We start from the raw sequence: 23,745 nt of genomic DNA, 5'->3' as shown, positions 1-23,745 counted from the left end.
AGCTTCCCGGCCAAAATGGACGCCTCTGTCCTCATTGGTCGTCCCCTGGGCCAATCACGGCGACCAGCTGGCTGCTAGCCAATCGTAGCGCTTGGCGCTCCCCAGTCAGCCAATCACGCGCCAGGGTGTACGCTGCCCGCCACGGCTATTCATTCTACTTTCTGATGGCGGGAAAACTTGTAGATTCGAAATTCTGTATTCACTTGTGGCCTCGAGGGAGGTGTCTTGATGATGAGGGGCTCTTGATCCTAGGAGATGGATCTATCCTCTCTTTCCTTGGATCAAACCTAATTGTTTCCCATTTACCCGGGAGATGTATTACTCAAGGACCCCAATGGAAATAAATCACTTTGACCTCTTTCTTTCGGTTTTCCTGGGTAATTTACATGTTACCATGTATGATAATTTGTGTTGCTGTATTTATGTGTACCTGTACCTAAATAAAATTATTTATTTATCCTGTGAATTTATATTTAGATTACTGTCCTATCACTGCATTTAAAAATGTACAATAATTAGAAAGACGATGGCTCCTGGCTCTGTCTCTCAGCTTATATTTTTTTTACAGTCATGGACAAGAAACACTAAACCCACTGGAGTCATGCATTATTATTATTATAATCAAAAAGGAGGGGTGTTAATGTTGCAGTTTAAAAACTGTAGTGTAAAGCACCCTTCTGGCAAGACAGTGATGGAGTGAATGATGGTGAAAGTTTTTCTTTTTCGGGCCACCCTGCCTTGGTGGGAATCAGCCAGTGTGATAATAATAATAATAATAATCAAAAAGAAGTGCTAAGCCACACGGGCTGTACATTATTATTATTAAAATCAAGGGGGAAGCGCTAAACCCGGAGGATTATACAGCGCCTGGGGGGGGGATGTGGAAGGCATTCAGGCTTAATTCGGGGAACTGGAGCACAGATCCAATTCCCTAAATCAAGAGCCCCTCACCAACATCAAGGAACCTTCCTTGAGGGGAACTCAAGGTTAAATAACTGATTACCTCAAACTACTACTGATCTTCAACAATTCTTCTCTGTATTGGACTGACGAAGCCACTGGTTGGCAAAACATTTCCACAGTAAAGATATCCAAGTGTTGCAGAAGTGATGAATGGTTTAGAAAACCGACAAGTTGAAGAATTGAGACACTTACGCAACACATGGGAATCTTTATTGAAGAAACGTTTCGCCACACAGTGGCTTCATCAGTCCAATACAAAGTATTATTATTATAATCAAGGGGGAAGCGCTAAACCCGGAGGATTATACAGCACCAATACAAAGTAGAAATGGGTAAGGAGAGTAGAAGTTTGAGGGACTGATTACCTCAAACTTCTCCTCTCCTTACCCATTTCTACTTTGTATTGGACTGATGAAGCCACTGTGTGGCAAAAAGTTTCTTCAATAAAGATTCCCATATGTTGCATAAGTGTCTAATTCATCATCATTGATACATAGGCTTCAGTACATAACAGCAAATTTCAAACCATGATTTTTGGGGGGCTCGTTCCACCACATTTTTTTCTCCTCACAATTACTTTGCTTTCTGCCAGCCAGATAGTCCGTATCCACTCGAGTAGTTTACCTCTTACAGTTTGTATAGCAGTAGTCTGTATGTCAAATGTTTTGTTAAATGAAGGAGAGTGGATTAACCTGCCTTCTCTCCCCTGCTTCCTTTGTCACTCATTATTATAATCATGACTAAGCACTAAACCCACAAGGGTCATTAAACTTGAGATTCAGAAATCTTCATCATGAGGGAGCACTAAATCCATAGGGATTACACAGTGCCTGTGTGGGGGGAAAGGCATTCAGGCTTAATTCATGGAATTGGACCACAGATCCAATTCCCTAAATCAAGAGCCCATCACCATCAAAATTCATGGGATGTTTAATGCTATGTTAATTGCTTCTTATACATCTTACAAGTTGCTCAACTATTCTCATCCATTATTGGGGTTGTTTGATCTGAGGAAGGGGAGGATACCTTCAGTCCATCGTGTCCTTGAGGGAGATTTCTTGATGCTGATCCGAGGGCTCTTTATCCAAAAACTGAATATGATTGCCACTTCCCCCACTTAATGTTGAAACTGATAGCTTCCTATTCTCCAAAGTGCTGTATGACCCTTACAAGTTTAGTGCTTGCCCATGAATGTAATAATTCAAGTCCCTGAAATAGCCTTTTATCAACATCAAGGCACACTCTTCAAGGGCCATGGTATTGTTAGCTGCATTATTACTGAAATGTTTAAGTCCCACTGCTGCTTTTTCTATAAAAATTCATGTATAATAGAGCCTCCACATCATTAATATATTCATCAGGAAGTGCTAAACCCATAGGGGTAACACAGCACCTGGGTAAATGGTAAGCAAATCAGGTTTGACTATAGGAAATGGAGGTTAAGTAAAATTTCGTGAATCAAGAGCCCCTGATTAGTGTCAAGGAGCTTCCCTTGAAGGGCAATATTAAGAAAAAATTTCTCTGACAATTTACAATTAAATTTCCTAAGCTTTTTAGAAATTGTTCACTTTAGCTGACAAATTAAAAGAAATTTGGATAACTAATTACTACTTACAATCAAAACTATGCTAAACCCACAACGAAATATTGCAATGCATTTTGAAAAATCTTTTATTACTAAAAAAATCTATTACAGTTATAGAAACCATTGTTTAGTCTGTTTTTCCTCTGAAGGTTAAATTGACAAGTACTGTATTAACATACTAATATTTTATTCCATATTTACACTTTGTGATTTACACATCACGAATAGTTCAAACATCTTAAAACTTAACAATCGCAAAACGCGGGAGGTGTAAAAATAGAGAAGATACACACAGCGAATAAACCAGAAGTTACCTTACTTAGGAAGCTGCAGAAATAAACTAAACCAAAACTAAAATATATATAAAATAAATGTAGATATTATATTTATACTAGTACATTCATAAAATATAATCTGAAAATATTTTGTAACACTAGACTTGTCAGCATTTATGCTACAATAACAAAAAGCTTATCTGTTAAGACTATCCACAAATATAGTTCTGTACACTACAAATGAGACGGAAAATAGGATGACTTTGAAGAATAAATATCAGGACATCACACAATGGGACATCTCTGCAGCCCCTAAGGATGCTCTGAGGAAAAAAATAGCAAAATTCTTATCTAACAATATTTGCACATGGGTAAATACCAAAAACAAGACATAAATTTCAGGTGAGATCATATTTAACATACACATAAGAAATATACAAAAATATACAAAGGAAATAGAATACATCCATCCGAATAAATAAGAAACAATTATAGATGTAAAATCAATAAGAAACATAGATGTAAAATCAATATACCATGATGTGTAAACTTCCTAACCTCATCGTGCCGTGAACACTGGTAAACACTGAGGATGTAATGACAAAGGTGGAATGCTGAGACTATTTTTTTCATTTTTTTATTAGTTTTTGATTGGTAAATCTCTAAAGTTGACTGATGTGTTGTACTACCAAGGCATAATACCAGCTCAGATTCATATACTGTATTTCAGTTTCATGGGCTGATATACAATAAAGTACAAAGAATATTTCTACCAGTAATTTTCACTGTCTTGTAATTAATGCACGCTACTTGAGACTTACAAACTAGATTTTGGTTCCCAGGCATCTCAATAAAAATTTGTCTTTGATGATTTGTTATACAGTGGACCCTCGACCAACGTTGGCATCGACTAACGTTAAATTCGACCAACGATACGTTAACGCTAACATGTTGCCTCGACTAACGTTACAAAAACTCGACTAACGATAATCGTTCTCGGGTACCAATTAATATCGTTAGTCGAGGGTCTACTGTACTTGTAAAGATCTATAGACCACATTTTATCTCACCATTCATCAGTTCACGGAGGTACAACCACCTGAGTTACCAGGAAAGACTCATGACCGTGAAAACTTGGTTCGCTGAAGAGAAAGGGAGGGTTACATAATCATGTACATCTGTTACATAATCACATTCATCTGCTACCCGAGGAATCACCGTGTACCATAATTACAGTACATACACCTCTCATTTCACTGTATTGTATTTCATCATGCGCTAAACCCACATGGGTCATTCAGCGCCTCGTTTCATGAATGGTCATGCTGCAAACTCTTGTGGCCTACATCTTGTTACAAGTATTTGCAAATTAGTAGAGAGAAAAAATTTGCAGAGCATATCACCAATAACCCAAACTCAGGTGAGGACCCTCTCCCAAGTGTGGCTTAGTTGTGATTACTCTTACCAGAGCAAGTCTTTATTTTGACAACATTTTGCTCAATGCCAAGTGAAACAACATTAAAAACTCATTCTGCATTCTTTCTCTCTTTTTACCACATCTGTTAATACCATTCCTCAGTCAGATTCACAATTAAGATGCCCTGACACATGCTATGCTCCCTTTATTAACCACATAAGAAGTGAGGTCTCTGAACCTAAGATGCTTTATACACTACCAGCTGCAATCAAGAACACTTGTGAATGACCTACTAAAATCTTAGCTTGTCCTTAATAATCAAGTTGGTAGTAATGTTTGATAACCTTACGTGCCAAAATACACGGCATATTCGGCAAGGCTACAGGATTATCAGCTTTGATGTAAATAATGCTAGTTTTTGATACTAAGCTAAGCCATCTCAACTGGTAAAAATGTGAATCAACCCAGCCACTGATATAAGTAAGAAAATTGTCCTTGAGCCGCAAAAATTCTGCAGCAGCATTATCTAAGAATTTTTTTTTACCATAAACAATAGTGTTGTTATAATTTACAATCCACGAAACACATTGTCATTACAAAACCTGATTGATTCAAATGACAATACCTATCACCTTGAAAGTCTAGTAACAATTTGACAATTAACTGCACATTAACATATGGAATACATACAAGAAGCAAAATTTCTACGAAGTAAAGGTGTTATGTAAGAATGAACAGGATTATAACATCTGATTTAGCTTATATAACATGTGAAGTGGAATTCAAAGAGCAATTAATGGAAAGACCAACAAAAATCGTGTGCCCTCACACCACATGTGAAGATATGATCTAGAAGACCCAACTTTATACAGTATGAAGAATGATGATGACAGCCCAGAAACAGTTGTGCAGGAGTATAAACAAAACTTTTTAAACATATTTCAAGTTTATGGTGTGTGTGTGTGTGTATGTGTGTATGTGTGTGTGTGTGTGTGTGTGTGTGTGTGTGTGTGTGTGTGTACTCATCTATTTGTGGTTGCAGGGGTAGATTCTCAGATCCTGACCCTGCCCCTTGCCACTCTTCAGATTCACTCCCTCTTAGACTTGTGGGCTAAGATTATTCCACTTCCCAACCACTCTGAGACTGAAGAAATACTACCTAACATCCCTGTGGCTCATCTGTGACTAACTTCCAGCTATGTCCACAAGTTCCCTTTTTTTTTTGCCTCTCGAATAGTCTATCCCTACCTACCTTATTAATTTCTCTTAGTATATCTTAGTATATCTTCCCTGATTCTTCTATTTTCCAGTGTTGCTAGATTCAGTTCTATTAGCCTCTTCTCGTAGTTCAAGCCTCTTACTTCAGGAACATGCCTTGTTGCATACTTCTGCACTTTCTCTAGTTTCTTGCATGCTTCTTCAGGTATGGGTTCCATACTGGTGCTGCATACTTCAAGATTGGCCTGATGTAAGTTTCACAGAAGTGCCTGGAAAGACTCTTTGTTAATATTCCTGAAGGCCACTCTTCGAGTTGCCACGCAAGCATTGGCTGCAGATGTTATTTAGTTGATGTGAGCCTCTGGTGAAGTGCTAGGCATTATGTTCACCCCTAGGTCTTTCTATGAGTGAGGTCTGCAACCTTGGTCCCCCATGTCCAGTCTTCTGTTTTCTTCCCCAATCTTAATGAACTTGAATTTGCTGAGGTTGAATTCAAGCAATCACTTTTCTGGCCAATCTTGCAGTTTGTCCAGTTGTATCTGCAGCCTTTCCCCAGTGTGTTTTTTGTGTTTGTTTTTGTATTATTTTTGCGAGTGTGAGTGCACACGTGAGACATGTAGTGTCTCGTTTTCAGTCATTTTTCATTTTCTAATTTGTTTCAGTTTTTCAATTGCTGTAGCGCAACTTCCACTTCCACTGGTCTACTACTGTAAAGAAAAATACTTTCATGAATCCCTTCAGTTTCACTTTTTTCCTCAACATACAACTTGTCCTTCATCCCTGTTGCAGCTACTAGTTTATTCTTTCATGTCCTTTTATAACCTTATATGCAAGTACTATGTTTCATGTCTCCTGTCAGCTGGTGTCTTTAGCATTAACCTTTTATTGTAACTCAGTTTTCAGATCTGGTAGCCATTTTGTGGCTCCTCTTTGGACCTCTTCTAATTTTCATGTGGCCTGCTTTAGCTTTCCTATTATTTCCATTATATGGCATTTATGTGTCACTCCATCTACTCCATAAAAGTCATCCTGTAATGATTTATTGTTTGTTTATTTTACCTAAGAACTTTTGCATTATTTGCAAAAATATTCACATCGTGTTCTATTCCTTCTGACAACTCATTTAAATTAACAACACTGGAGCAAGCACAGACCCTTGTGGCACCCCAATTGAGACATTTCCCCATGAGGAAACTAAATCAAAACACTTACTATTTAGTATGTTTTTACTCCCCAAGTATTTTATCCACTTTCCTGTAATAACTTTTTCTAAGTTTCACAATACTTCTCGGAAAACTGGCCGATAGTTTAATGGGTCCTCTGTGTCTTTTAGGTCTGCCATTTTTCCCTCTTGTAGTGAAATCATAAACACTTTCCAAAAGTGGATAGCATAACTCATCTGCACAAGAAAGGTTTCATTTTTCTTTTTAGGTCACCTTGCCTCGGTGGGATATGGCTAGTTTGTCAAAAAAAAATATATATCAACAAGTTGATAAGTAAGACACCCAACTGCTGTGCATGTGTCTTATCTTCTGCACATTGTTTTAAAATCAATGGTCTTACTGCATCTCATTCCATCGCTTTATTTTTGTCAGTATCCAAAAGTACAGTGGACCCCCAGTTTACGATATTATTTCATTCCAGAAGTATGTTCAGGTGCCAGTACTGACCGAATTTGTTCCCATAAGAAATATTGTGAATTAGATTAGTCCATTTCAGACCCCCAAACATACACGTACAAACACACATAAATCCACTTACATAATTGGTCGCATTGGGAGCTGATCGTAAAGTGGAGGTCCACTGTAATTTCTTTTCTTCCTTTTTTCAGTTATTTCAGTATCAGCTATCTATTTGGAATTCCAAGCCTTTGCATTTAAAATTTTAATACCTCACATTTCTCCTCAACTTCACTGACTTTGACATTCTTGTAACCGCTCTTTCACATCTGGTTTACATCTGTCTGCATGTGCGCGTGTATATGTACAAAGGTTCTGCAAGAGCCATCCTGCTGCAGAGAAGATATATTAGAATAGAGAAAAGATCTAAGCTGCATCTACAGCTGGAGAGCTTATAAAAGTTTTTCTTTACATAAATTCTATTTTAAAAATTCTATTTTACACTGTACAACACACATTTTTTTTCCCAGCAGTAAATGTTTGTCAATTGACACCCTACCATTATCATGATTATTGTAAGTGTTTCATTGCCTAAAGCTTTATAATTAGTAAGCTTTGCTCCAATTGCTATTAAACCAAGAAAAATAAAGAAAAAAAAAATAATTGCAAAGAAATATACTGGCATGCAATGGCCTACAAAAATGCATATCATAATAGAAGCCAGTTACCCAGACTGATAACCTGAAAATCTGAATTAAAGTTTAATTCACTAACTACTCTACGTGACATGGATGGAAGTAGTAACACTCAAACATTCTCTTCAATGATGACTGGTAAAATTAGTATACAGTCATGATTTTTATGACAGAAAATCACAACTTCATTTGAACTCCATGAAACTGCCATTGTCTTCAAGTTCATATGCTAATGGCCAAGTTATTAAGCCAGAACATATTTAAATATGATACTGGAATGGTATAAATACCAATAAGGTGGAGTAAATGATACCTAGATGCAAGTGGATATTTTTATTAAAGACAATGTTTTGACCACACAGTGGGCTTTATCGTCAGTAGAGAATACATGGGGAGGTGCACAGGGGGATTTTAGGGCAAGGGAGCACTGCAGGGAGTATACCATACTGCAGCATTATGCTGGTTCATGGGTTCCTGGATGACTTGCAACTTTTTAAGCTAAGATTTAGATAACGTGAAACTCCCATGGTTCTGTACTCGCCTATATGTGGTTGCAGGGGTTGAGTTATAGCTCCTGGTCATGCCTCTCAAATTGCCACTTGCCAGATTCTCTCTCTCTTTCCTAGCTACTTGGGCCCTATTGTACCTATTCTTAAAAACTATGTATGGAGTATGCTTCCATCACTTCTTCGAGGTCACTCCTCTTGCCAACTACCCTGAGACTGAAGAAACACTTCCTAACACCCCCCCCCAAGACTCATCTGTGTCTTTACCTTACAGCTGTTCCATCCCACAGTACCCATTTCCCACCTCTCAAACAGCCTGTGCTGTGGTGCTGATAAGGACAGATTCTAATCATCTACCTTTGTCTTGTTCTTTAATATCATATTTAGTATCTGCTTTTTATGAAGTAACCGTCTATACGTCAATGTAAAACATATGCGTTGCTTTCATTATTCATTCTGCATGTACACAGTGACAATGACTCGTGGAGATACCCTATGTAACACTTATCACATTCATTACAAGGAATAATGTAGACTAAATTTTTGCATTATGGTGGCTATGTTTAGCTCTAGTAAAGTCTCTGATGGTGGTAGAAGTGACGACTTACATTGTTGCTTCTGCACCATGTTAGCAAGGATGAGGGCACCAGAAGTGGAAAATTATAATCATAAATAAGTGCTAAACCCACAAGGGTCATATAGCACTGCAGGGTAGGGCGTGCTAAAAGGTGTAATATACCTGATCAGAGATCAATGAGGGATGAAGAGTATAAACAGAGGTACAGCTAGGAAGGGCTGTGAGGCATGCTAAAGGATGTGCATATAAACCATACATAAAAAACTTGCATTTGTGGTCACAGTGGTGCCTATGCTAACCTTCCTATGGTTTAGAAATATACCTAGCTGGACGAATCTTATTGTGGCTAGCTGGTCCAGTGGCAAACGCGACGGTCTGGAGTTTTGAGACTCTCTGACCGCAGGTTCAATCCCGCCCGTGGTATGGTTTGTTTGCAATCGTGTCATTACGATTTCGTGAGTGATGTACATATAAAGTTGATGTCTTATTATTATAATCAGAGAAAGTGCTAAATGACAAGGGTCGTACAGTGCTGTGGGGCAGAAAATCGTGCTGAGGCAATAAACAGCTAGGTAGAGAGGGAGGATCAGAGGTGAGGGGAGGAAAGGACTGGAAGGGATGCTAAGAACTGTGTGTCAAACTTCGTACAGTAAAGCACTTACTGACAAAAAGTCAAAAAGTGATTGTAAGTCAACGCTAGGGCCATCTGCAAGAAGGGATTTAAGGTAAGTGTGGTAGAGTGGCGGCAGCGTTGGAGGTATATAAAGTTTGTGTAATAAAGCTGTTGCTGACAAAAATTCAAAGAGGGAGTCTGTGTCAATAGTGGGGCCGTCAGCGAGAAGGGACGATGTTAGAAGTGTTAGAAACGAAGTACCTGTCCAGTTCTTCTCTCTTAATTGGTTAAGTACTGTTTGTCTGCAGTTGTGTGAAGACAGGAAGCAGAGCCTGGATAATAATATCACCATTCCTCTAGAAATTCCAGGCATCTTACTCTGAGAAAGAAACGTTGACACCTTCCATCCAATTCACACTGGAGGAACACAATAACACATTCCTTCCCAGATTTTCTGGTCTGCACAGTGGCAGCTTTAGAATTTCACATAGGAGCAGCTTAAGAGTGGCAGGCTGGTTGGAAGAGTGAAGGCTATGGGACTCACTTCAAACTGTTTATTATAATTTTTATTTGGGGGTGAGATTATTGAGGCTTTAGTTTCCCCCTTGGCATTGCCACTTTCTCTGCAAATCAGATACATGGCTGAAATTCCATGTTTACTAGAAACCTACTAGTGAACACAGTCTTATCTACTCAGTGTGGCACAATACTGAACCAAGAGAGGCGCCAATAAGGCTCTGCCTAGGAGTATGTGTACAGACAAAGCAGCCAGAGTTTCTAGAAAAATGTGACAAAAAAAATCTTCAAGCTCTACTTCCAATCTTACTTCATACACAACTGGAAAAAATAAATGTCCTTAACCCTTAAACGGTCCAAACAGATCGACGTTCAAATTCGTAGCTACAAAAGTAGATCTACTTTTTTTTACGTATTTTCAAATATAACAAAAAAAAATGTAGATAAAAGTTTTTTTACACGTTTTCAAATGTAAAACAAAAGAGAAGATCTACATTTTTTTACATACTTTCAGATGTTGAAAAAACGTATATATACGTTTGGACCATTTAAGGGTTAAATTCATAACTACACCCAAAACAGAAAAACCAGATGACAGGTACATAATTTTTTCTTGAAATTAAGACACACGTGCAACATCTGGCTATCTTTATTGTAGACGTTTCGCCATCCAGTGGTTTTATCAACACAAATTCCTGGAATTTGTATTGATAAAGCCACTGGATGGCGAAACGTCTACAATAAAGATACCCAGATGTTGCACATGTGTCTTAATTTCATCTTGTCGGTATTATATACCATTCTTGCACATCATTTTCTTACTTGTTGCCACCAACCTTGCCAACACACTATTCAACAGCAGCCATATAGGGGTCATCACTTCCACTATTATCAAGATACGTGTAAGATCCAAACATATCCACCATAATGCTGAAAAATTAGTCTACATCATTCACTTGTGATGAATATAATGTTTAACTGACATAGTCAAAAAGGTCAAAGAACACCAGCAAGCATGAAGAATGCAATGTATGTGTTATATACTGACAATCACATCCTGAAATGGACCGATGCAAAAAATGGTTATCAAAGAACAAGACAATATTAGATGAAGATTCTTGTTAGCCAAGTCATTAGCTTACATCATACTTACAGGTTATCAAGGAGTCTGGAAGCCAACACAATGGTCCAGTGTACATAGTGCACTGCTCCTTTGCCCTGAGATACACCCATGCACCTCACCATCCTTTGTCTCTACCTGTATATAAACAGTACTTCTCTTTTTCATGTATTCTATATAGACTTTATGAAGAAATTGTGTGAGAAAAATGTTAATAAAAGGTATCCACCGTGTCATTTACTCCATCTTGAAACTTATTACTGAAAATTCCATCTACTGACCCTACAGAAGCAATAACAATGGCAAATATCTTGGAGGTAACAAAAGCATCACGCACATGATGCACGCACACACACATACACACACTCAAGACTAAATGCTCCATACTACATTTTAGCTTTTAGCTTCAGTCATTTTCACTAGATAATTAAGCTTCATCATCAAAAGAAAATTTTTAATAAAAATTTATCTCCAATGTCGTTGGCATACACCTTCATCCGGAAAACATCCAGCTGTAAATGGATAATGTTTTACGAGCCATAAAACTGAAAATACAGATTATGTCCTAAACTTTAAAGTATGTCCAGTGCTGACACTTGATCAATCAAAAATAGTGAAACATTTACAAGAATCAACAAATGATTAAAATAACTCGTGCTGATATCAACGTAAGTGAAGAGCAATAGTTTTTCTTGTTCCAATAAGACTTAATCTTTTCCACCAAACTCCCCAGCATTCACAATACCTCATCAATAACCATCTTCCCAGTATTTATCTTTAAAAATAGTATTACAACTGTTTCCTTCCTCAGACCATTCAACATTACAGTACTTCACAATATAAAAAGCAAACAAAAAAAGTATCTATATATAATTTCTGTGATGTAAAAATAACACTATGCTTATCAGGGTTTGCATTAAACATCTTCACAGTTTCCAATATTCTCAAGTATGATAACACATCAATCATTTTCCCAAATATTATACTCTACAAATGGGCTGACAAGCGACATAGAAATTGGCATAAATTGGTGAAATACCATATTTGCCACAGGAACCTTGTCAGCAACATTGCTCAGTGTTCCCCAAGTAATTTTGTACTGTCAGGAAAACTTTAAAACTAACCTAGCGCGCATACACCACTGGAAACTGATACAGCAGCTTAAACTAACATATGCTATCTTCACTGAGGGGGGAGGGGGGTGAAAGCAATAATGGTGCCAGATATGCTAACAGTGAATTGCAGTGTTAATCTTAGCATTCATTCTCGCCGAGGCACTCACAGCCTTTACGTTCATGTCCTTGAGTGAAAACGGTATACAACTCATAACCAGTTAAGAAATTATAACTATATTAATAGCTTAAGTACTATATGGTTACTCAAATGCAACCATAAGGGTGATGAATCAAATGTCGAACATAAACTGTGTAACACAAAATTTGTGTGGTGCTCAGTCAACGCTACTACTGACAAGCTAGTAAATGATTTGATGCATTTCACCTGGCTTTTCCTCAACAAGCAATACTCAATAAATTACTGGGCTGTAACAGCGGGTTAATAAATTTTAATAGTTCGTGTAACATTAGCTACCAATACACCGACATGAAAATGATAATCTGTGCTTATGAAGTTTTCAGATGTTCTAAGCTGAATCCAACTTAGCAATAACAACCAATGCTATGCTATTTACATATATATCATGCAGTAATTTTTTAGAAGCCACTGAAATACTAAGGAGAAATAACCACCAGGGATTCACAACAGAGCTTCACCAGTGTTGGATAAATAGGTCAAATCTCTTTGCTTATTATCATTAAAACTTGATAATGAATCTCTTTTTATAAAATCTGAAGATCTTTAACTCCATCTTCAAGCCAAATTTTAAATCTCATTTTAACTAATATAAAAAACAATCAAAATGCTAAAAAAAACTATAACCGATATTTGCCCTAAACTAAAAAATAGCAACTTTCTATCTGTGTGTGATACTGAATAGACATATTTAACTATACTATATATAAGTATTTAAGATTTTGATTTTGAATCATAACCAATGAAATTATAACATTTTCTAAGTAAATTTTAAAAGGCTAAGAACGGGAAAAATAAATCGTATGGAGAGTATCGTATTTGCTGCAGCAATTATGACTAATAAGTATATACCATTATATACCTTAACTGAGTGGCAAATACAATATCTTCACTTATAGAAGAAAAAAAATTATTTAAAAATTATGTTGAAGAACACTATATATATTGCACATCCTTTTCAAGCAGAGGCCGTCCTTACAGTAACACTATCATACAGCATACATCCCAAAATTATTCCAATGCATCCCCAGATTATTATTATTTATTATTACTCCATGTCAGCTGGTAACACATTCTCTAAAAGCACAATAATCAGGCAAGATATCTTTTATGTCTTTGCATATAAATGAAATACCCAATTATGTAGTAACAGTTAAAACTTCAGTTCTCCGAGGCATTTTGTCACTTTCTTTACGCTAACTACTCAATGCCTTTTAAATCTCACAAGCAAGCTACCACTGAAGAAGAGAACTGGCACAAAATATTCACTTACAAGGCTTTCTGGTATTTAATTATTACCGAACTCTACCCTACTTTAGTCAAATCTATGAATAAATAAGTTAGCATATCTACAGCAATATACATCTCTATCTATAGAGGACACAAGAATTTCAACTAAAAATCACCTGGGTATGTTTAGAATTAGATCCTTTGTAAGAATGAAGTGTTTCTTCTAATAATTATTATACGAAGAGCATGAAGAGGTCACACAAAATAGTTGTTGATGTATCTAAGGCATTAAATGCATATCATTTATTAATGGAACTCGGTCTTTATAATATTCCTTCAGTTTCGTCCAAAAAAATTCGAGCTCACAAGTGTTTTCTACAAATTTAAGGAATTCTGTATCGAAAAACACATTTTCTCAGACATTATTTGTGCATTCCTGACTGTGACATTCCAGCCATTATGGTTTCAAGAACATCACATGCTGGCTGGCCACCGGCAACTTTGTTGGGAGTTTTCGGTCTGCTTATTGCTCCAGTGGTTTTCACTTTGGGACCACTAATTGGTTTTTCAAGGCTTCCGTTCTCTTTTTTTGACTGACCAACCTCTAGGCTTATTTTGTTATTCTCGGAACATTCTTGTATATTATTTACATTTTTATCTTCAATATCTACCTGATTTTCTTGTGGGGAAGCAGCTACCTCTGGCAGCAATTTTGACTCGGCATTAGGTTCAATCTTTGACTCATCTTTAGGTTCCATTTTACTCTCATCAATTGGTCCATTCTCTTCTACTTTAGGCTTCTTAGCCTCTGGCTCCCCTATATCACCTGAACTAGCTTTCTCGTTCTTACCTTCCACAACTGACTCGTCCAATGATGAACTGGAGTCCAACCTTAGCCTTTTCTTTACTTTCTCCGTTTCATCCTTCTCTGGTTTCTCTCTCTTTTTGCTTTTGTGTTCACTCCTCCGTTCACCTCGATGATGGTCCTTGTCTTTGTGCTTGTCTTTGTCTTTATCTTTGGCCCTATGTTTGTGTTTATGCTTCTCGTGCCTTTCCTTTTCATGTTTGTCCTTTCTGTCATGCTTGTGGCTTCTGTGATGTTTAGATGGCGTTGAAGAAACAGATGACGACTTCTCCTTTTTCTCTGTGAGGTCTATTTTTACTGGAGAGAGGACTGGGGAATTCTCATTAGAGAGCTTTTCTTTATCCTTCTCTGAAGTTTTAGGAAGGTAATACTGCTTCAGCTGAACATGCCATGCTGAAAGATAAAAGAAAAAAATTAATTCAATAAATTTTGGTTAAGCTACAGGCCTGAAAGCGAGTGTAATGGCTTGATGGGCGAGTATTACCTCTTTACCTCAGTAGTGACTACTTATCCATTGAAAAAAATTGTAACTTTTTACCAAAGAGTTCTTATTTATTAGTTACATGTATTACTTTGTATTTTTTTTTCTTCAACAAGTCGGCCGTCTCTCACCGAGGCAGGGTGACCCAAAAAAGAAAGAAAATCCCCAAAAAGAAAATACTTTCATCATCATTCAACACTTTCACCACACTCACACATTATCACTGCTTTTGCAGAGGTGCTCAGAATACAACAGTTTAGAAGCATATACGTATAAAGATACACAACATATCCCTCCAAACTGCCAATATCCCAAACCACTCCTTTAAAGTGCAGGCATTGTACTTCCCATTTCCAGGACTCAAGTCCGACTATATGAAAATAACCGGTTTCCCTGAATCCCTTCACTAAATATTACTCTGCTCACACTCCAACAGATCGTCAGGTCCCAAGTACCATTCGTCTCCATTCACTCCTATCTAACACGCTCACACACGCTTGCTGGAAGTCCAAGCCCCTCGCCCACAAAACCTCCTTTACCCCCTCTCTCCAACCCTTTCGAGGACGACCCCTACCCCGCCTTCCTTCCCCTATAGATTTATATGCTTTCCATGTCATTCTACTTTGATCCATTCTCTCTAAATGACCAAACCACCTCAACAACCCCTCTTTTGCCCTCTGACTAATACTTTTATTAACTCCACACCTTTTCCTAATTTCCACACTCCGAATTTTCTGCATAATATTTACACCACACATTGCCCTTAAACAGGACATCTCCACTGCCTCCAACCGTCTCCTCGCTGCTGCATTTACCACCCAAGCTTCACACCCATATAAGAGTGTTGGTACTACTATACTTTCATACATTCCCTTCTTTGCCTCCATAGATAACATTTTTTGACTCCACATATACCTCAATGCACCACTCACTTTTTTTCCCTATCAATTCTATGATTAACCTCATCCTTCATAAATCCATCCGCTGACACGTCAGCTCCCAAGTATCTGAAAACATTCACTTCTTCCATACTCCTCCTCCCCAATTTGATATCCAATTTTCTTTATCTAAATCATTTGATACCCTCATTACCTTACTCTTTTCTATGTTCACTTTCAACTTTCTACCTTTACACACATTCAGTCTAATTATTAATTGAAAGAAAAGGGTATAATGAGTTGTTACTGCATGAAATTCTGCTGTTACCTTCCAAATGAAATAAACACAAACAAAAAAAGTGAAAAATCACCTGCAAGAACTAGTCATATCACGGACAATGATTTCATCCAGAGTGAATGCATTTCAATGTCACTTTTATAATTTAAGACATTAATAAACTTTTCTAAATTATGATTACCATAAATGTATTAATTCATATTTGACTCTCTCTCACTCTCTCGCCACTCCCATATTTTCATTTCCAACACCCTAAAATTCATGCCTCCAATACTTATTAATGCTGGACGCTAATATCCCATAGCTTGATCCACTAGAAAAACTAGTTTTACATAATTTTGTCACAACCAATTCATTACAATTCATCTTACACCAAGGGTTTACAGCTTGTAGTCTAAAGCCTTCCAGGAATCCACAAGGAGGGTCCTATTGTAATGTTAAATCCTGTATGTCATATAGCTAGCTGTTAATGGTTTAATTAATGGATCACTAGCTCTGTATCTTGGCATTACACCAGGCTTCCTATACTGAATAGGAAATCGTCATCTTTCAACAAACCGACTGTATCCCACTGAAGCAGGGTGGCCCGAAAAGAAAAACAAAAGTTTCTCTTCTTAACTTTAGTAATGTATACAGGAGAAGAGGTTACTGGCCCCTTGCTCCCGGCATTTTTGTTGCTTCTTACAACATGCATGGCTTATGGAGGAAGAATTCTGTTCCAATTACTTCCCCACGGATAAGAGGAAATAAACTAGAACATGAACTAGCATGAAAATAGAAGAAAACAGAGAGGGGGTATATATATATATATATATATATGCTTCTACATGCATGTGTAGTGTGACCTAAGTGTAAGCAGAAGTAGCAAGACGTACCTGAAACCTTGCATGTTTATGAGACAGAAAAGACACCAGCAATCCTACCATCATGTAAAACAATTACAGGCTTCCGTTTTACACTCGCTTGCCAGGACGGTAGTACCTCCCTGGGCGGTTGCTGTTTACCAACCTACTACCTAGGACTTTGCATGTTTATGAGACAGAAAAGACACCAGCAATCCTACCATCATGTAAAACAATTACAGGCTTCCGTTTTACACTCGCTTGGCAGGACGGTAGTACCTCCCTGGGTGGTTGCTGTTTACCAACCTACTACTTGGGTGCAAAGGAAATATTATGGAAATATGAAGGAGGGATGTTAATGTTGCAGTTTAAAAACTGTAGTGTAAAGCACCCTTCTGGCAAGACAGTGATGGAGTGAGTGATGGTGAAAGTTTTTCTTTTTCGGGCCACCCTGCCTTGGTGGGAATCGGCCAGTGTGTTAATAAAAAAAAAATGAGCTACAGTGGACCCCCGCATAACGATCACCTCCGAATGCGACCAATTATGTAAGTGTATTTATGTAAGTGCGTTTGTACATGTATGTTTGGGGGTCTGAAATGGACTAATCTACTTCACAATATTCCTTATGGGAACAAATTCGGTCAGTACTGGCACCTGAACATACTTCTGGAGTGAAAAAATATCATTAACCGGGGGTCCACTGTATTAGGAAACACAGAAAAGTAAATGTATACTGAATGTAAGCAGATTATTGTAAGAGTTACCGGTCATCTTCTGTGTTCACCAGACTGAAGAAAAATATCAATAATTCATCTAGAGATCAAAATATTAAACTGGCTTCCATCTTGTATTCATGAGTGGATGGTAGTCCTTCCCTGGATGGATGATGTCTACCATCTTACTACCTAACATTATCAAATGTGCAGAAAAGGAAATCCTCCTAATATAGGATAAACTGATTCACAATAAGTACTTAGTGGTCTATAGTGGCCAGCAAGGTTAAGAATCATTGTCTTTATACAATATTGCATTTGAGAAGTTAGGTTCTACCACAAGCCTGCAATATTTTTTTTTTTTTTTTTTTTTTTTTTTAACAAGTCGGCCGTCTCCCACCGAGGCAGGGTGACCCAAAAAAGAAAGAAAATCCCCAAAAAGAAAATACTTTCATCATCATTCAACACTTTCACCACACTCACACATTATCACTGTTTTTGCAGAGGTGCTCAGAATACAACAGTCTAGAAGCATATACATATAAAGATACACAACATATCCCTCCAAACTGCAATAATTGTTCTTTTATTTAAAATAAAAATATTTAGCAATGAGACTGGTATTTTCACTCCTAATTAGTTCTCACTAGTCCCTACTTGTTTGAGCTGCAATGACTCCCTATTATGGCGAGAATTGCATTTAAATTATTTCCAATTTTTAATGAACCCAAGAATTTTGCTGATATGCTTGTACCTTTTCCTAGGTAGTAGGTTGGTAAACAGTAACTGCCCAGGGAGGTACTACCGTCCTGCCAAGTGAGTGTAAAACGGAAACCTGTAATTGTTTTACATGATGGTAGGATTGCTGGTGTCCATTTTTCTGTCTCATAAACATGCAAGGTTTCAGGTATGTCTTACTACTACTTCTTACACATAGGTCACACTACACATACATGTACAAGCATATATGTATATACCCACCCCTCAGGGTTTTCTTACATTTTTTTACTAGTTCTTGTTCATTTCCTCTTATCTCCATGGGGAAGTGGAACAGAATTCTTCCTCCGTAAGCCATGTGTGTTGCAAGAGGCGACTAAAATGCCAGGAGCAAGGGGCTAGTAACCTCTTCTCCTGTATATATTACTAAATGTAAAGGGAGAAACTTTCGTTTTTCCTTTTGGGCCACCCCGCCTCGGTGGGATACGGCCGGTGTGTTGAAAGAAAGAAAGAAGAAAGCTTGTACCTTTTATATTTGGGACAGGAATGTTTCTGCAAATTGTCACCGACCCTTTTAGACTGATTGAGCTTCATGGTCTGGGGAAGAAATCATTCAAAGTAAGAGCCTTTTCTTATGTACATTGCCTGCCATTAAGGTGTGACGGGTAGAAAGCACAAGATGTAATTTCATGTCCAAAGTAATACCCTACCCTGGATCATCGGCTACTGTAGGTCATCTCAGGATTCCCTATAATTACTGGCTGCATCCTAAGGGCCTTTTCAGTCAGTGTGGTGGACAGTTTTGTCTCTGTGGTTCCCCTGCACCACATGGTCTTGAAGGCAAAGTTTGTTGCACATTTTTGGCTACTGACAAGTTAATATGTGCAGGAGTAAGTTGCTGGCCAGAAGCAATTGGAGAGGTCACTGAATTGCATAAGAGAGGCAATCCCATGAAGGATGTAGTAGAAGCCAGTGATTGTGTGCATTCAGTGAGGACCTGGCTAAGTTGGTTCCTTGAGAACAGCATTCATGACATATCCACACCAAAAACACATCCTGGGAAGCCTAGAAAAATATCCCTACTAATGTTAATTGGTTTAATGTACGAAAGTACCTAGAACTGGTCTGTTGTATGCTAAACAAAGTCCCACATTATTACCGTATTTTTTGACTTATCTGACTTGTTTTAGTCTCAATGGCTCGGCATCAGACATAACTGGGAGAGCTACAGCCCACCCCACACCCCAAACTTATAGCTCCCGCCACTGACCTTCAGTTTATAGGACGCAGGGTGGTTTTTGGAGACATTTTTATGGAAAAAAAAAAAACATGTCTAACAAGCCGCAAAATAAGGTATCTTTTTTTCAACGTATTGGCCATCTCCCACCAAGGACGGGTGACCCAAAAAAGAAGAAAACCGTAAAGTTTTCTTAACATTTAAGAAATAGAAATGATAAAGTGAAATAGCATATTGTAACTAACTCACCAACACTACAAACTGAAGTCACGGTGCGAAACTGATGAATGATGTTCCGAGGCAAGAAGTAAATATCATTATCGCACAGCTGGATGCGGGCAAATCGCACACCGTCTCGCCGCATCTGATTCAGTTTTGCATCTTCTATCCATTGTACACACTGCAATAAAGAACGTCAACTGTGAAACACCACAACTGTGCAATGTGATATTTTTTTTACTATGCTCTGCAAACTCTTCAATGGGAGTGTTTTGATATTAACTTGTAAACGGTCCAAGCAGATCTATGTTCACATGCGTAGAGCTACAAAAGTAGATCTACTTTTTTCTTACATATTTTCAAGTATAACTAAAAAACAAAAGTAGATTAAAGTTTTTTTTAGACATTTTCAAATGTAAAAAAACAAAAAGAAGATCTACTTTTTTTACACACTTTCAAATGTTGAAAAAACGTATATATACGTTTGGAACGTTTACGGGTTAATGAAAGGATGTTGATCTAAGGAATGGGAGTTGCCATCTCTTTCCTAGAGTCAAATCTGACCGGTTCACATTGCCCTAGTGTTGTATGACCCCTAAAGGTTTAGAGCTTCCCCATCAATATAATAAGACAGGTACAGGACGGCACCACATATACAGCACCTTTTCAGTGTTCCACATTTTCGTTGGCTTCAAACCGAGTCATTGTTCACTATGTCCCTCCCGGAGGTGGAACAATAGCACAAATGAAAGCCAATGAAAACGTGGAACTCCAAAAACAGGTGCTGTATATGAGATACCCTACTGTGCTAACCTTAACAAAGCAAGTACAGTGGACCCTCAACTAACGATATTAATTGGTACCCGAGAACGAATATCGTCGAGTTTTTTTAGCGTTAGTCGAGGCAAAATGTTAGCGTTAAAATGTATCACTAGTCGGATTTAATGTTAGATGATGCCATCGTTGGTCGAGGGTCCACCGTACTATATCATGATTACATTGCAGTAACCACTGATAGCACAATGTTACAACAATTCTCTCTTATAGTCACTAAAGGAATAACCTTAACCATCCCTTAAGTTATATTTAACCTTCAAGAACTGTATATTACCAGTACAAAAATACATGGCCGTTGTCGTTCCTCTCTCCCACAGACAACCAGAACCCGACTCTCAGGGTGGTAGTAGTAGTATTAGTTCTGGTATTTACAAAGTAGTTTGATCATTATTGACTCCCAGGATGATAAAGAATTTGTACATAAACATAATATCCATTTTTTCACCTTAAACCTTTGATGATGCAGAGGGAGGGGTGGAAGATACAAAACACACGTATGTTTTGATTGCTGATGCAGGAAGCAATTGACTTACTCCCATCTGTGAAGACTGACTCCCAGGGAGATAAAAAACTTATACACAGTATAAACTACCAGGGAGATAAAAAACTTATACACAGTATAAACTACTATTGTGATAAACTTATATACAGTATACACTACCAGGGTGATAAACATCTTGTATATTGTATAAACTACTGTACCAGGGTGATAAAAACTTATATATTGTATAAATATCACTATTTTCCTCAGAGGATATTAAAACCCTGGACATTTTAACTAATGCCAAAAAAAATAAAAACCTGATTCACTCCTATCTCTGAGGATAGACGACCCCTAAACTTATAAACTTGGGTATATGAAAAAAATCTAAGTATTATATTGAGGGCATAACCCCTCCGTCTCTTGGCTGGTAATATAACATTTCTTGTAAAGACAACCCGTTAACATAAGTACACAAACAGAACATACCTGGGATATAGGGGGTTCGTGAAGGTCTAGCTGAAGTTTTTCTACAATCTCGTGGAAGTCATGTGCATCAAAAGCTACAACATCTTTCACAACACGGTTGTGATAGTAATCGTGGCTACAATGGACAGCTTTCAACACTCCTGGAATGAGAAGAAATTTTCAAAATTATAAGACAGAAATCAAGGTGTGAGCTGAAAGTGACTTCCTCTACTAAGATTTAAATTTTTGCTTTCAAATAACTATAAATGACTATCATTTTTATTTGCAAGAGGGAACTAATATCTAAAACTCACCAACAGCTGCAGTAGTTTTCCTGTCAAGTCCAGCTCCTATATGGTCAGCATGAGCTTTAGTTCGGTCTTCAAACATCATTTCCCTGGCATTAGTGGCTCGTGGTAGATACTGAAGCCGTTGCAATTCATTAATTCCTGTTCTGTGTGAAGAAAAATTAAATACTGTATAAATAACAAAAAAAGGCACAATAACGTGACTGGAACGATACACAAATAACCCGCACATAAAAGAGAGAAGCTTACGACGACGTTTCGGTCCGACTTGGACCTTTTACAAAGTCACACTATAAACAAATACACAAATCTTATGTTCGAGAATACCATTAAGGGTAAATAGATACCAGTTGCACATGATTCTAGACATTTTCACTGCTGACTACCTCATCCTTGCTGTAACTTTCGAAGAACATGCTTCACACCCATACAAGTGTTGGCATCATTATAGCTCGATTCGTTTTCCCTTTTTGAATTCAATTACTAATTTCTTTCTTTTTTTGTGGATTTGTCAATACACCAAATTTCTTTCCCTCAAATATTTTGTGATTTGCTTCATTCTTTCCATATCCAAGTTGACACAGAAAATCAATTCCTAAGTATCTAAACACATTCACTTTCTCCAGACTCTTGCCTTCAAATCTGACTCCCTAATCATTTATCTCCTATACTTTCACTAATTTTTATCGCCTTCCTCTTTTCTGCATTCACTTGTCTTCCTATTTTTCCAAACACTCTCCGGCTCTGCCATCAACCCTTGCAACCTTTCATATGACTCTCTCAATAGCACTGCCGTCTACTAACAGTAAGTGAGTCAACTTTCATTTCCTATTAGATTCATTATCCTTCTAAGCTACAACTCCCCCTAACAACATCTATAAACATTAAAACACAGTAGTATCCTAAACATTTATTAAATATTTTCTGACTAAAAACAAAATTCCTCTTCTCTATGTCACTCCCAAAATAATTTTTAACAAACTTCCACCGAATTCACACCACTGCAATTCAGTACTTATCTTATTGCTTCCTATTACAGTCATATGCCTTTTTCAAATTAAAAGAAATAGCTCTCTTTTCTTGGGTAAAAACTGCCCACCTGCGTACTTGATGCAAACACCAGGGCTACACATCCCTATCCTTCATCAAATGCACAATTCATTTGCAATTTATCAACAAACCATACCCCCGGCCAGGACTGAACCCGCGGTCATAGAGTCTCAAAACTCCAGCCCGTCGCGTTAGCCACTAGACCAGCTAGCCACAATAAGATTCATCCAACTAGGTATATTTCTACACCATAGGAAGGTTAGCACAGGCACCTCTGTGACCAGTGGTGTTTGCAATCGTGTCATTACGATTTCTTGAGTCATTTATCAACAATTTGTCTACCCAATCATTTATCAATCACAATTTTGCCATATACTTACCCAATATGCAGAAGTCATATTATATTTACCTTTAAATCTCTTTCCTAACATTTTAGTTGCCAATATTTGCATACATTCCTCACTCTTCAATAAACAGCGAATGCTGACAAAGGTTCAATATTAATACGTATAAGATGATGGCGACTCATTTTGATGACCTAATGATATACCACCACTCTACAGATTTTACTTTCAACCTTCATATTTTTTTTTTTTTTAACACAGTGGCCATTTCCCACTGGGGCAGGGCAACTCAAAAAGAAGAAACACTTTTAACATCACTCACTCCACCACTGTTTTGCCAGAGGCGTGTCAATACTACAGTT

The 23,745-nt window shown here is 37.6% G+C and overlaps 1 protein-coding gene across 7 annotated transcripts in view; it reads right to left on the bottom strand.

Moving 5' to 3' along the window:
- Nucleotides 1-2,718: 2,718 nt before the first annotated feature.
- Nucleotides 2,719-23,745, bottom strand: part of LOC128703919 (lysine-specific demethylase 9) — a 46,952-nt gene continuing 25,925 nt past the window's right edge. Inside the window, exons 8-14 of one of the 7 annotated variants that reach the window (XM_070104842.1) lie at nucleotides 21,996-22,135; nucleotides 21,703-21,842; nucleotides 19,926-20,076; nucleotides 14,496-14,903; nucleotides 11,138-11,242; nucleotides 7,220-7,469; nucleotides 2,719-3,146 (exon numbers count right to left, since the gene is read on the bottom strand). In XM_070104842.1, the coding sequence (XP_069960943.1) occupies nucleotides 11,223-11,242; nucleotides 14,496-14,903; nucleotides 19,926-20,076; nucleotides 21,703-21,842; nucleotides 21,996-22,135 (859 nt within the window). In that variant the 3' untranslated portion in view covers nucleotides 2,719-3,146; nucleotides 7,220-7,469; nucleotides 11,138-11,222. Of the gene's footprint in view, nucleotides 3,147-7,219; nucleotides 14,904-19,925; nucleotides 20,077-21,702; nucleotides 21,843-21,995; nucleotides 22,136-23,745 lie in introns of all 7 variants that reach the window. The other 6 variants (XM_070104839.1, XM_070104838.1, XM_070104840.1 and 3 more) reach the window with 6 other exon arrangements.

This window comes from Cherax quadricarinatus, chromosome 95, assembly GCF_038502225.1.
Source record: "Cherax quadricarinatus isolate ZL_2023a chromosome 95, ASM3850222v1, whole genome shotgun sequence".
NCBI classification, from domain to species: domain Eukaryota; kingdom Metazoa; phylum Arthropoda; class Malacostraca; order Decapoda; family Parastacidae; genus Cherax; species Cherax quadricarinatus.
The sequence above is the reverse complement of the archived record's forward strand: the minus strand, read 5'-3'. Positions and strand labels throughout refer to the sequence as shown.